Source organism: Dufourea novaeangliae, unplaced genomic scaffold (genome assembly GCF_001272555.1).
Source record: "Dufourea novaeangliae isolate 0120121106 unplaced genomic scaffold, ASM127255v1 scaffold199, whole genome shotgun sequence".
In the NCBI taxonomy this organism is placed as follows: Eukaryota; Metazoa; Arthropoda; class Insecta; order Hymenoptera; family Halictidae; genus Dufourea; species Dufourea novaeangliae.
In genome coordinates this window covers 636031-651551 of record NW_015374073.1, presented here as the reverse complement: position 1 = coordinate 651551, position 15521 = coordinate 636031, and the positions used below count along the sequence as shown (strand labels likewise).

The following is a 15521-nucleotide window of genomic DNA, read 5'->3' as shown; positions in this document are numbered from 1 at the left end:
ATTAGTGCATGTTTCATGCGGCTATGGTTCAAATTCTGCAAAATAATAGACGTGCAACGGCTAAGTAAAGCTGCAGCAAAGGTGAACAAGAAGAGTAGAAGTTCTCGACAACTGCTTAGAGCAAACAAAGAATTCAATGTTGACATTTCGTTTTAATCTTATTTTTTAACCCGCATATGAAAAGTACTGCCACTTTAGGTGCTATAACTCAGTTTTTAATGATCAAAATGTCATAAAATTTTAACACAATATCAAGGATGTATTTCTTGACATTACAATTTTCGGGAAGTCGCCACTGCTAGTTTTTTTTATTTTTAGAAAGGCTAGCGAAACATGGTTATATTATACAGTGAAGAACGTGTTTCGAAAACGGGATGGTGAAAACAAAAACTATAATATTTATGCAAGTTTAAAACTTTATTTCACAATTATAAAAGTTACGCATTTGGTTTGCACAATTTAGGACATTTCTCTCTGGGAATGCATTTCCATTTGTCGTTTCTGACAAGATCGCCTACACATTCACATCCGGGAACGCATTTCTACAATGTAAATTCAAATATGTAATCAGAAGAGGTAAAATAAATAGCTATTTTTCACAGTAGTTTGAAGAATTCACTTTTGATTGGTTAATTGATATTGTTTCATTTTCGAAATTATATATTTTTAATACTAACGTTTATGCAGTCGATCGTACCAGGAGACGCTAAACTCAAGCAGCTTACTGGACAGGCAGTTCCGCAGCTGTTCCAGACTTCATTCTTTGGGCACTCGCCATAGGTACCTGATGTTTAATATGTTAAACGAAATATTAAAGGTTGCAATGGTGTGTCTAAATAGAAAGATGGTATGACTGATTTGAAAACAATAATTACTCCGGCATACTTTGGTTTATAAGTAACTCGTTTCATTAAAAGAATTGCAATGTATTAACTGCAGTGACCGTTTCTAGACGGTCAAGGCAAGTCCTCCAAAACTTTTATATTGTTCATTCCATTAAATGAAAGCGGCGTCAAGAAATTATTGGAACTCATCCGACAAGTGTACAGCTAAATACAACACAATTCTGGCTATTTTTACATGCACAATTCGAACAATTGCAAACCAATCGCTCATTACGTGTCACTAGCAGACCGGGGATTTGCGTAAAAATATGGATTTTTGCAGACCAATTTGCAGGAAATGGAACCAGCCACTTGTAAACTCTGTTAACCCCTTGCCCTATAATATTCTCGACGTTTGCATTCTTCCTGATTACATTGTTATCGATAGTTTCCCAGACAGAAATGAATTATGTACTTACCACAACTGTACTGTTACTTCAAAAGTTAAATATTAATACCAGAAACGAGGTACTTCACTTCGACTCGAAGAAACGCGAATAATATTCTTCTTTATTATACGAGCTGACTCGATATTATAGGGCAAGGGGTTAAGGATTCTATCAGGTTTCAAACAAAATAGAACCCTTATTATAGTCTAGTAAACTGTAGACGTTATTTAATCCTTAATTGTTAATCAACTTCTGGGAAAGCTGTTTTTCATCATGTTTTTTTGAGAGATAGAAATAACAACTACATAAATATTTTATTCAAAATTATACGACTTTATGTGTTTCCCTTACTGTGATGTGCCTTATTTACAAATGGAGTAAGAAACAAAATGTCTGAATTTCATACCTTATTGTGGGTTCCTCTACGTCCCTACTCTATCGTTTCAATTAGAATTGGTGATATTATATAGTGACAACGAACATGTTTTAGAATAATACTTCTAAGTATGTACCCACACGAGCAAACTTGACTTCCACTAGGGGAAAAAGTGACGTAGGGGAAAGGCCCCCTAACATTTGGTATCGGGAACTATTTTAGTGTATGCCAAATTAACATTTGGTTTAACATTTGTTTCAGTACTTGAAATAAATTTATCAAGTGGTAAAAGCTCTTTCCCCCACGACACTTTTTCCCCTAGGAGAAGCCGAGTTTGTACGTCAGTGTACCTAGGACGTACTCGGAGGACATGTCATATGCATCTAGTAATTTTGATACTTACTTCTAAATAACATGGCAAACAGAGCGAACGAAACAAGTAAAAGGCGAGACATCTTGATCCCGTGGGTTCGTCGTACGTTACTTCCAGTGAATCTGAAGGTAAGTTGTGCGAAATTGGCTTTATACTTGTCTTTTGTATGTGTATGGCTTAAATGGAGCAAACAAAACCATGACTGAAATAGAGAGATTAGCGATATGAAACCGTTTTTTTACAATTCCTCTGTATAACATTTTCCATTATCTTGTGTTTATTATAACACAGAACAATTGTGATTAATCTAACGTTTAATGCAAAAATATTGGTTTGTTTTGTAATTACACTTCACTCTGCTTTTAATGTTACACCAGCTATTGAAATTAATTAGGTTAAATCACATGGAGTCAAAACATGAATACATCATCTTACACACTGTTAACCCTCGTTTGTCCTTCATTTTCCGAACTTAATTTGTCCCTTGGTGTTATATTGAGAGAGTAGTAAAAAATTAAGGTAAATGTTCACAAAAATATTTCTTATTTTGATTTTGGTAATGATATGTTAATGTGTAATATGTGTAATATCTTAATATGTAAATATGTTTAAGCAATGATAATTATAACATCGAGATAGCACTGTACATACAAAGGACGTCCGTTTCATATTCAGTTTGTACTCGTATGTCCTACGTTCATATTGAACATCGCTAGGATGTTCGTAAGACTTAAGTTTCGGATATTCTGGAAACGTCCGTCTCGAAAGTTCTACGGACGTTGAAGATCAGAATCAGTACTTTGCTTTGAGTAAATGGTTTTCTTTAAACTATCTCTAACCAATAGAGAATCAGTATTTTGCTTGCTTATTTAATTCCATTTAGGAAATTTTACTTTTTATTTATTAACAGGAACCACCTTGATCTAATTTCTACTATATAGTTCTGATAATCGAGGTTCTGTTGTATTGATCTCGATACCCTTGAAACGTCTTCACTTTATTTAGTTTACTTTACTGCATGTTACCTGGAATATATAAGGTTCGTCTAAAAAATAACGGAACCTGGTAAAAATAACAAAACACCTGCAACTTTTGGGAAAATGTTTTATTTTTTTCAAAATACATTGTTAGATGTTTATATTATGCAGTGCAGAACATGCTTCGAATAGGGGATGATGAAAGTAAAAACTATAATATTTATACAAGTTCAAATCTTTACTTCGCGTTTACGAAAGTTACGCCTTTGGTTTGCACGGTTTACGACATTTGTCTCTGGGAATGCATTTCCATTGGTCGCTTCTCACAAGATCATCTATGCAATAACATCCGGGAACGCATTGCTGGAAAGAAAATACAAACATGCAGTCAGAAGAGGTACAAAAAATAGCTAATTTTTCACAATAAGTAATTTGCAGAATTCACTTATGAGTGGAAAATTTAAACACTTTCATTTTCAAAGTTATACATTTTCAATATTAACCTTTGTGCACGGTTTCGGTTTAGGATTTCTCACATCCTCGCAGGTTAATGGACAGGCAGTCCCGCACTGATTCCAGACCTCATTCTTTGGGCAGCCGGCATACGCACCTGATGTTTAATATGTCAAACGAATTATTATTAAGGTTTGTAAAGGTGGGTCTGATAGACAGATGGAGATTGTATTATCTGAACGCATTAACACTTTGACCACCGTCTGAACACATCGTTCACATATAGTTGTCACACTTTTTGGTTCCCCAATTAAAATTAATCTTTATGGCGAGATACTGAATAAAACAAACTCTGTGGAGGCCTATAAAATTCGATAAGTTGAAAAGAATAATTACTTCGATAGATCTTGCTTTACAAGTAGCTCGTTTTATCAAAAAAACTGCTTTCACTTTGTGGACTTTTCATAAATATTATTTTGTCACTGAATGTGCTAACCACGGAGACCGTCTGTAAATGGTCAAAGCAAGTTCATCCAAATTTTATATTGTTTACTGCATTAAATGGAAGAGGTACTAAGAAATTATTTGGAACTCTTCCGGTAAAGGAATAGCCGAATACAACACCAATTGGACTATCTTTAGTTATATATGAATAACATTAATAGACTGGGGATTCGATTCAAAATATGGATTCTTGGGGGCCAATTTGTAGAACCTGGAATTAGGTACTTCTTACGTCTCTTAAGGATTCTATCAGATTCCAACGATAATAGATGTCCTATTATATTCTACCTAGATAACACATGACACCCAATGACGTCTTCAAGACTGCATAAAGGCGCCTTAGACCTACAATTACCGTAAAATTCGTGTTTTTAAGGCGTCATGTGCTACATATCTGAGTACTGAAGTGTACACGTTATATAATCCTTAATCGTTAATTAACTTCTGTGTATGCTATTTTTACTAATGTCTTTTGAGGTACAGAAGTGACAAGTATTTTATTTGACCGGGTACAACTCTAAGTATTTCCCATTCCTCCTCTTAGTCTACCGTTTTAATTAGAATTGGTAGTATTATAATAGTGACAACGAACGGGTTTTAGAACAATACTTCTACCTATCACGTACTTAGAGGACATGTTACAATACCTTCAGTAAAGGCCTGACATCTTGATTCTGCAGGTTTGTTGCACGGTACTTCCAGTGAATGCAACGGCAGCTTGCGGAAAACTGTCTTTATACTTGTCTCTTGTATGTATTTGGTTTAAATGGAGCAAACAGAACCACGGCTGAAATAGCCAGATAAGCGATATGGAACCATATTTTTAACAATTCCTCTGTTCAACTTTTTACAGTATCTTTTGTTTATTATAACACAGAACAATTTGCGATTAATTTAACGGATTATGAAAGAATAAATAGTCTGTTCTATAGTTACACTTCACAGTACTTGTGATGTTTCCCCAGCTATTAAAATGGATCTTAAACTAAGTTCCGCAGTCTCGTGCCAGACATAAAGTATGAACTGTAATTACACGGAGTCAAAACACGAGTACATCGTCTCACGTATCGTTACCTCCATCCGCCCTTCATTTTCCTAACTTACTTTGTCCCTCGGTGTCAAATAGACACAGTGTTGAGAAATTAATATAATAAGGATGTAAATAGTTAGATTTGCGAATTCTTTACAATAAATGTCACAAAGCCTCCGCTAAATATAGTATGACAGAATAACGTCATTACTTAACAGAAAAATGTGGCAAATTGATACAAAGGTCGGATGACGGTTAATGTACTAAATACTTACAATGTCTTAATTTATCTCTTACTCACTAAGGATGTTACCCATATGTTAAATTAGTGCAGACGTCAGAGTGCAGTGGCAGCCATTTTTGTTTACACATCGGAGGTGTCAAACTCATTTTAATCATAGGCCATTTGTCTAACAAGTATAATTCACGCAAACCGCACAATGTATATTTATATTATTTAGTTTTTTCAATTTTTAAATTTCACAGTTTAGCCGACGGTCATAGTGGAGGTCCCGCTATGTATTGTATACAACCAAATTTTTAATTGTATCCGTTTTGACAATATTTTCAATTCGTGCAAAATAGAAATCGTTGCGGGCTACAAAAGTATGTACATAGATTGACACCCCTCGTTTACATTATATGAATTTGGTGAGGAAGAATCGAAGAAAGTGAAAGATTCTTTTTCTCTTACGTTAGTTTTGAAAAAATTCGTCTTTAAGTAGTGTTTCACGTTTGAACGACACATGTGTGCTTTCTTCGGACGTGGCTCACCTTTCTTCACCAACTGGCTCGTCTACTGCTTCGTCTCCATATCATAAATATAGACCCATGATTCGTCCACAGTGTAAGAAAGATTAAGTTTAAGAAATTTTCACCTTGTCCCTCGTTTTAAACGGACGCTAAGAAGACGAAGTTTCGACACGCGATGAGCAATTATTAACCCCTTGCATTACAACATCGAGTCAGACACGTGATAACGATTTCAAACTGAATTTAGTGAACATGTATATTATTCGTTTTTTCTTTGAATCGACGTGAAATACTGCTCCGCTGGCAATAATATTTAAGGTTTAGAATAAATTTAACATTTACCATAAGAATAAAATTCCTTCTGTATCTATGATAATATTAACGGTAAAGTAATTCTTGAGAGTAAAGTCGTAAAAAAAATCATATGGCAAGGGGTGAAGAAACCGCAGGAGCATGTAAGGGCAGACGGTGATTACTTTGACTGTGATCCTATGTAATTATTGTTAGGGTTAATAATAAATGGTTTCTACATACCCCCCAACTTTTTGATCGAACCTTTTATGCAAGTGCATGTAATCCTAACTGTTAAATTAAATGTGGTCGTTGGACTTCAATCTCCGATATACTAGTGCAACAAAAGTAAGACAGAAGTCTTGAGAAAGTGGGGGTAAAATTAGCAAAAACATTCGAAAAAGTATACAGATTTGATAGAACACTGAGTGTGACTATATCGTTCATGAACGTCACAAAAATATTCGAACGCGTAGAAGTAGAGGATGTGAATATTGTACGTAACGTAAGTTTCAGTCGATGCTAAGAAATCGTGTAGGCAACAGAGTTTACGTGGAGAATAGTAAATGTGTTACTGTATTAAAGATGGCAACGAAAATTTTCGAAACCAGTAACGATGGGCTGCTATTAAAACTGCATGAAGAAGGAAAGTGTTATCAAGAAATTGCGAGACTTCTAAATACATAGGAGCAAGTATTTTTAATTCGAAATCTAGAACGTGGAACTTAGAAGTAAAGTTTCATATAAAATTCTTGAAGTTAAGGATGAAATATCACCTTATACGTTTCTTTTTTAATTTTCCGTTAAAGTTAAGTTCAATCGTTTATCCTGATCCGATAGATATTTCAGAGTCCACCATGAAAAAAATCAGTGCGTGGAACTCTTACGCGTTGGAAGTGAAACTTTTTACTAATGGGAACGTTTTAATAATGATTTTGTCTATTTTTCAGTTTCAAGCAGATTTGGTTCATTGAAATTGACGTTAATATAAATTTGAATTACCCTAAATTAATATACAAACGATGGCGGAGATATTTATGGTCCATTTTTTAAAACTCTCAAAAGATGATAAATATTTAACGTAAAAATACAACAAATTCTTATTATTGTAAAAAAGGATTCAATAGTTTTGAAGGTATTACAATACTAAACACAATTCATAAACATGAAATAAGTAACACGAAATCTGGAATAACATTCAAGTATTATTTTTGACAACAAATTGGTAAATTTAGCAACAGTTATGGGTAGCATTAAAACCTACATTTGTTTATTGACATTTTAAGATACAAGAATTCGTGGATTAAAGACTGAATTACTTCAGATTTTTTACTTTCTAGCATTCCATCGAGCAAACTTACGCTACAGCGACTAAAGTCGCTACTACAGGATTTAGAGAAAAGAGTGATACTGAAATCAAATTAACATAAAATTCATTGCAAAAATTAATTTTTTATTCGTTATTCGAAGCTACTTTTGTTCAATAGTGAATCAAATCTAATGTTCAATCAAGAGTTTCAAATTTCGAATGAAGTTCGAAGCGTAAGGTAAATATTTGGCAGTACATATACCAATTCGAAGCGATGCGAAACGTTCCAAATCCCATCACTAGTTGGGTGGTTCTTTTGTATGTGTATGACTTAAATGGAGCAAACATGGTTCATGTGGCTATGGTTCAAATTCTGCAAAATAATGGACCCGCAATTACTAAGTAATGCTGCAGCAAAGGGAAAGAAAAGTAAAAGGGCAAGACAACTGATTAGAGCAATCAAGCAATTCAATGTTGACTTTTTTAATAAATAAAAGGAAAATACTGCCACTTTAGGTTCTATCATTCAGTTTTTAATGATTAAAATGTCATAAAATGTTGACACAACATCAAGGATGTATTTTTTGACACTAAAATTTTCGGGAAGTCGTCGCTACTAGTTTTTTTTATTTTTAGGAAGGGTAGCGAAACATGTTTATGTTATGCAGTGCAGAACATGCTTCGAAAACGGGATGGTTAAAGTAAAAACTATAATATTTATGCAAGTTTACATCTTTATTTCCAGTTCACAAAAGTTACGGTTTTGGTCGACACGATTTACGACATTTGTTCTTGGGAATGCAGTTTCCATTGTCGTTTCTGACAAAATCGTCTACACACACACACCGAGGAATGCAAAGCTGGAATGTAAATACAAATACACAGTTAGAAAATATAGAATAAATAGCTAATTATTCATAGTAGTTTGCAGAATTCCATTTTGATTAGTTAATTGAAATCTTTTCATTTTCGAAATTATACATTTTCAATACTAACCGCTATGCACATTCTCGGTTCAGGATTCCACAAATCGTCGCAGGTTAATGGACAGGCAGATCCACATTCATTCCAAACCTCATTTTCTGGGCATTCGGCATCTGTACCTGATGTTTAATATGTCAACCGAGTTATTATTATAGCTTATAGTGGTGTGTCTGGATCGAATAATGGATATTGTATTATATGAACGCCTTAACACATTACTGCCACGTCGCCCACATAGAGATGTCAGAATTGTCGGTTATACCTATATTCAAAATTAATTTTTATCTTAAATATAAATTCATATACTGAAGTACTATTTATGATATACTTTTTCATACTGAATAAAACAAATTTTATGAAGGCCTATGCAATTCGATCTTGGCTTAGAAGTAGCTCGTATCATTAAGAAAAGTGCTTTCACTTCGTGTATTTTTCATAGGTGTCAAAGCATGTTCTCCAAGACTTTTATATTATTCATTGTATTAAATGAAAGCGGTACCAAGTAACTATTTTCCGATAAAGATACAGCCAAATGCAACACAATTCCGGCTACTTTTAATTGTACATGCACAATTCGAACAATTGTAAATAAATCTTTCCTTACGTCTAACTATCAGACTGCGGATTTGTTTGTAAACATGGATCTTTAGCGACCCATTTTCAGAAACTAGGATCAGACACTTGTTAACTCTGTTAAGGATTCCATCAGGTTCCAAGGAAAATAAAACTCGAATTATATTCTACTAAAGTGTATTACGTTATATAACCCTTAATCATTAATTAAATTCAACCAACAGGTTTTAGAATAATATTGGGTTGGCAAGAAAGTAATTTCGGTTTTGTAGTGTGAAATAAAACTTATTTTTTTTATACAAAGAATAAACTTTAATCAATTATATATTTTCCATTTTGTTCAATGACCTTTTGCCATCTTTCTTGCAGCTTCATGATTCCGCGCTCATAGAATTTCTGGTCCTTATCAGCAAAAAACTGAACTAAGTGCGACTTAAGGTCATCATCATTTGTAAAAGTTTTACCATTCAAAGAGTTTTGCAAACTTCGAAATAAATGGTAATCAGATGGTGCCATATCAGGGCTGTATGGGGGATGCGACATCACTTCCCAACCAAGCTCCAATAATTTCCCACGAGTTACTAAAGATGTGTGAGGCCTTGCATTATCATGGTGGAACACAATTCCTTTGCGATTTGCCAATTCTGGCCGTTTTTCTTTTATTGCTTCATCCAGTTTCAATAGTTGTTGACAGTAAACATCTGAATTGATCGTCTGGTTTCTTGGAAGCAACTCAAAATACACAACACCTTTGTAGTCCCACCAAATTGACAACATGACCTTTTTTTGATGCAATTCAGCTTTAGATGTGGATTGTGCTGGTTCATCACGCTTGGACCATGATCGTTTTCGAATAATGTTACTGTACATGACCCATTTTTCATCACCAGTGATGATACGTTTCAAAAAAGGATCGGCTTCATTGCGCTTGAGATGCATATCGCAAATATTGATTCGTTGTGTTAAGTGAATCTCTTTCAATATATGTGGAACCCAAATATCGAGCTTCTTAGCGAGTCCAAGACATTTTAAGTGATTTTCAATTGTTGTATGCGATACATTTAACCTCTCTGCAATCTCTCGAACAGTTGTGTGACGATCCTCTTCAATTATGGCTTTGATTTGGTCATCATCAACTTCAGTAGGTCGACCAGAAAGTTGGTCATCTTTGAGTGAAAAATCTACAGAACGGAATTTTTTAAACCAATTCTGACACGTGCGATCTGTTATGCAATCAACACCATAAACTTCACATATCTCTTTGTGGGCCTCAGCAGCTTTCTTTCTTTTACGAAAATAAAAGAGTAAAATATGCCGAAAATGTTCGTTTTTGCACTCCATGTTAAAATTGACCCTGAACTAACAGCTACAAACAAAAATTTGCACAACTTGCTTCTGAAGTAACCTAAATGTGACTGATATCAAATGTCAAAAGGAAAAAACCATAACGCAAACAGGAGTCCTTCAAAACGCTTACAACGCTATCTATGTGTCACAACCGAAAATACTTTCTTGCCAACCCAATACTTCTACCTAGCACGTACTTGGAGAACATGTCACAACGTCCTTAGTAATTTTAGTACTTACTTATAAATAATGTGGCAACGAGAGCGAACGAAAGGAGAAGAAGTCGAGACATCTTGATCTTGTAGGTATCTCGTACGATATGTACAGTGAATTCAACGGCAGCTTGCGTGAAACTGCTTTTATACTTTTCTCTTGTACGTGGTTGGCTTAAATGGAGCAAACAGAACCTCGACTGAAATATCCAGATAAGAGATATAAAATCGTTCCTTGTCACTTCTTCTGTATCAGTTTTGCCGGTATCTTGTGTTTATTATAACAGAATAATTTATGAGTAATCTAACGGAATATGGAAGGGTAAGTAGTCTGTTCTCTAATTACACTTCATTCTGATTGTGATGTTACACCAGCTATTAAAATTAATCTTAAAAAAGTGTCATAGCCTCGTGGCTGACACAAATACCTATAATTATACATATAGAGTCAAGATATAAGTACACCGCCTCACATATTGTTAATATACTCAAGATTTAAATATAATCTTTCAATTTCTCTGTTACTCACTAGAGGAGTGATCCAGATGTTAAGGGGTCATGCTCAGTCAGAAATTTCCAAAAAATCGATTTTTCATTTTCTACATTTTCTTTAAGTACATCTCGAGAATATTCTGTGCAAGTTTCAAGGTAATCTAATTAAAAATGACAGAGTTACAGGCGTTAAAAAATGAACATTTTATATAAGTGTAAGCTTGACTTGAAACTTTAAACGCGTTTTTCTCGAAACTACATTTTTCAAATCGGTGATCAATATTTCTCGAAAACTACTGCGTCGATTTACATGAAGCCTTTTGCGCCTTATTTTGCAAATCAGAAAAACTTGTCCTTGAACGAAGGATTCTTTTGTTCGTTCCATACTTTTTTTTTATTTGACCAAAAACGAGTGATTTTTTAGGTGAAAATCGCACTTTTTCAGGAAAACGTCCGCTATTTTGTTCTTAATCAATATTTCGAAAAACCCCACGTTCAAGGACAAGATTGGTTCTTCCATTACATAAATCTTACTGAATTTTTAATTTCAGATAAACCGTTACGAAGTTACAGTGATCATGGCAGACCACTTTTTGTGAAGAGACATCCGGGAGATCGCTCACCATTTATTTACTAATAAATATTTTTAAATAAAAAAATTACCTTATAATCTAGAAACTGCAATATTTGAAACAAAACACATTTTTTGAAAAAGGTCTTATAGTTTTCGAGAAAAACATTCCTAAAGAACACTTTTTTCGGCCTCCTGACTGAGCATGATCCTTTAAATTAGCTTTTAAAAAATTCGGTTGTAAGTTGTATTTCACATTTGAGCGCATGCTCGAATTACGATTTCTTGTGGCCCAGGGCTATTAAATCTTCGAGTAAACTTTTAAATCATCAGCATATAACAAAAATTTGAGAACTATAAAATATGATTTCATTTATAAAAATGCATCCCAATACTTTCGTGACCTCCTTAGAATGTATTTCCCCAGTGAATGTTCTATTAATTCTATATACGTTGTTGACTTATTGATATCTTACTTCTGTAGGATTCTCGAGGAATGGGGTGATTGATTTTAGACGCTTTACTTATTATATTGGTGTATTTTAGTTAGTAGGTTAATAGGTTAACAGGTTTAAACGCTCGCTCTCCCAAAACGCACCGTGATGCACTTTCTTTCCGACCGGCTGCGACTGACTGCCCCGTCGAACTTCCACGCCTCATATACATACTCTTTCACCCCCTTGCATTCGTCTCGCTTGTGCACTCTGTATCTCGCATCCATAGCTTACATTCGTAAAAACATACACTTCCCTATCGCTCAATTCTAAACACTCTTCGTTCACATCTTCCCAGTCACTCAAGTTTCCCAAACATACCGGCGCCGGTCCGTCGCAACATGATCCGGTCGCCTGCACGCACGCACGCACAACGAACCATTCATCCCACACTTCTGTTACAGTATTGTTTCGAAAGTTTGAGTTCAACGTGCGTATTTCAGTTGTTAACACTTTGTGACGCAAGCGTTCGAATCCTTCTGTGAGCAATTGTATATCCCTTTTTAGAGTTGATTTTTCTTGCCAATACTGAATTTTCCGGGCGAGTGACACTTATTTCAGTTCTTAAGGAGCTCGAGTCCTATAACTTACAACCATTATTTTTTCGAAATTATTGCCTTGTCAGTGTCAAGAGCATAAACGAAAATCGATACGTTGAAATTAATCTGAAGTGAAATATTTGGCGATTATTGGATAACAGTGAATGAACAATTTTTGTAAAATGAATAATTGAAGAGCGATGTTGACCATACTTAAGAATTAAATTATGTATGTAATTAATTTTACTGTTTGTTCATTATCATTTTTGTATACGTAATTTGACACTGTACGGGATGTTATTCATGACTATACGATGGTTGATTAATATTTCAGGAGTCGTATATCGTGAAAGACGTTTAATACAGCCTCATAAGGTGTACGAGCGAGGAATTTGGGGTAGGACGGCTTGTACCGCAGGGTATTCTATGCAGATAGAATACTTGTAGCGCGCCAAGTTCTGGGATCATTAATTTACGCGACACTATCGGCGTGGATGCTAGGGACAGCTAACAGAAGCTGTCGTGCGAAGTGACGAATATATAATAATACATTTAGCGCTTCGACCAACTCGCGGATTGAGGTGACCGTGTAGCTGTTTGCATTCTTAATAGTCTCGTATCTACACAGAGTTACACGTGAAGTGCTGTAAAGTGATTGCCAAGTTTGCGAGATATGAAAGAGTCATTTTCGAATGTGAAGCATATTTGAAACGATCCAGTGTGCGTAACTATTCTTCTCTTAAAACTTCTATACAGGTTAAAAAGTATGGAAGTTCGAAATGTTATTACAATATTTATCACGTACAGTTTACAAATTCTTTAGATTAGTTTTTCTTGTATTCATCTTCTTATTATGCAGAATATAAAGGCGACAAAAAGAAAAGGTTTAATACTTTACGGGCTGATATTGCGCTGTTTCATATTTATAAACCACCTATAAATTAGCATTTAATATTCCCGATCAATTGTGTTTAAGAACAATTTCTACAAAAATTATAGCCATAATGCCTGCGATTAATACATACTTTTATTATTGCCATGTTATTAAGCATTTCAACGTTAAAACAAATTCATCGACATACTTGAAAATTCTGTTTGCATAATAATTTCTCTAATCAAATGTCAAGTTCGGTTAACGTCTTCCACCCATAATGTGTAATCCACGAGATAATATTTATATAGTTATCCAAGGAGTTATTGTTTAAACAGAATTTTCAAATATATCGTTGAGTTTGTCGTGAAATGCTTAATAACACGGTAATAATAAAAATATGTAGTTCCATTAAAAATATTATATTGTTATTAAAATCTCTATAAATTGAAAAAAATTCACATATTCTATTAAGTTTACTGCATGAAATCAAACAACATTCATTTGAACAATTTTTTTTCCTTTCAGATAACGTTTACTTTCAATAGCTGGAGAAATAATAGCGTGTATACACTTAAACCGTATATGTATACTGTATAAAACAGAATGTAGGAGGTACTCACTGAAAGGAGTAAAAACTGTCCAATTAACATACATAGGTCTTAAAATCAAACCTTTCGATGTAAAAGTAATTTTTATCCATAAAGAGTTACAAATAGGACTATATTCTCAAAAATTTTCAGTAGTGTCTCGCTATTGTAAAATTGCATTTCTTTAAAACAAGTGTAAACTGAATGTTAAAATATGTTTGTTTAATTGAAATAATTTTGATTAATTACTCTTATGTCTCTACTATAAGCATCCACAAAGCTCATTTTGATTAATTTGTTACTTTAACAGTTATGATTTATTGAAAAAAGTTTGACACTATATTTCAAACAGTTCTAGAATCAACAATTTTTTAAATTGTAAAAATTCCTTTGAGATACGTTTATATATCACTAAAGAATACAACATATCCAAATGTCAAAAAAATCCGAAATATTACCCTAAAAAGTCTTGTGTGCTACTATGTACATATGTTTTTAAGAGTGAATATTCAACTGAAAATATGGCTATATAATCTAGAGGAACATCCGAATGATGAATTGGTAGTTTAATTTATTCTATAAAGTATAGTTGTTTTTTGTCGACGTAGTGAATAAAATAGTCAATTAAATCGTTGGTACCAGGGAGCTAGTTTACTTTCCATTTACCGTGGAAATAACTGGCAACAATTAAACTCGTTCAGGCCCAACAAAAAGGCCAGCAAATTCGAGATCGAGCAATCACAGCGATTTGGAGTTGAATAGCCGGCAATTTTATTTGCTGTTCCCTGGCAATTTTGCACGCTAACTATTAAAATTAATTTTTAGAAATCTTTGACGATAGATACTTTGAGAGCTATCTTTAACTCATTTTTTACTTGCCTATTTTTCGACTAATTCTGATTTATTCGTTATTCGAAATTTTCGAATAACAAGTTACGAATAAATTTCATTTTTCAATCAATTTGATATAAATTTGATTTAAGTATCATTCATTAAATAAAAATTTATTGTAATAACACCCAACACTGTCATAAATAAACCTTCACATTGTACAATTTTTTCGTTTGTCTAAAAATTTCATCTTCCTTTTTTCACTTCCATATTTACAGAATGTCTTGTGTTTCGAAAAATAGGAAATTTTTGGTTTCTTTAAAAGGTTCGTATCAGTGGTGTTTCACTTCATTGTTTTTGTAATTGAAACTCTGACGCAGAAACCATGCGAAATCGTACAAATCACGGACCGAGTTCATTAGTTTTTCTTTTTCGGCTTACCCGTAGAGTTGAAACAGCACGGAATATCGCAGCCCCTCTGTACGGTAAGAAAACTTTAAACTGAATTGCACAGGTAAGCCAGAAAAGGGCAGCTGAAAGTGCATGGCCCGTTTAACGCATACAATAAGAACGCGTCTGCTATGGCTCTACTCTGCTTATAGTCATTTCAAAAGGTATCGGTTCGCTCCATACACATGACGTATTTCATATATATAATTAATGTTAAAATCGTAATGA

The 15521-nt window shown here is 34.0% G+C and overlaps 1 protein-coding gene across 1 annotated transcript; it reads right to left on the bottom strand.

The window, feature by feature from the left end:
- Positions 1-3257: 3257 nt before the first annotated feature.
- LOC107190420 (von Willebrand factor-like) lies at positions 3258-12140 on the bottom strand. The gene is made up of 8 exons (XM_015579217.1): positions 12117-12140; positions 10484-10655; positions 8336-8442; positions 8099-8199; positions 7364-7440; positions 4604-4684; positions 3503-3609; positions 3258-3362 (listed from the first exon to the last, which is right to left on the bottom strand). The coding sequence occupies exons 2-8, from the start codon at positions 10533-10535 to the stop codon at positions 3258-3260; spliced, it is 630 nt and encodes a 209-aa protein (XP_015434703.1). The 5' UTR covers positions 10536-10655; positions 12117-12140.
- Positions 12141-15521: the final 3381 nt, after the last annotated feature.

Bases quoted from the DNA above. Each gene is read 5' to 3' on its own strand.
- LOC107190420 (XM_015579217.1), bottom strand. From the start codon at position 10,535: ATGTCTCGACTTCTTCTCCTTTCGTTCGCTCTCGTTGCCACATTATTT. The intron at 8,443-10,483 runs GTAAGTACTAAA...ATTAAACATCAG, and splicing joins CGTTGCCACATTATTTATAA to GTACAGATGCCGAATGCCCA. The intron at 8,200-8,335 runs GTTAGTATTGAA...TTTACATTCCAG, and splicing joins AACCGAGAATGTGCATAGCG to CTTTGCATTCCTCGGTGTGT.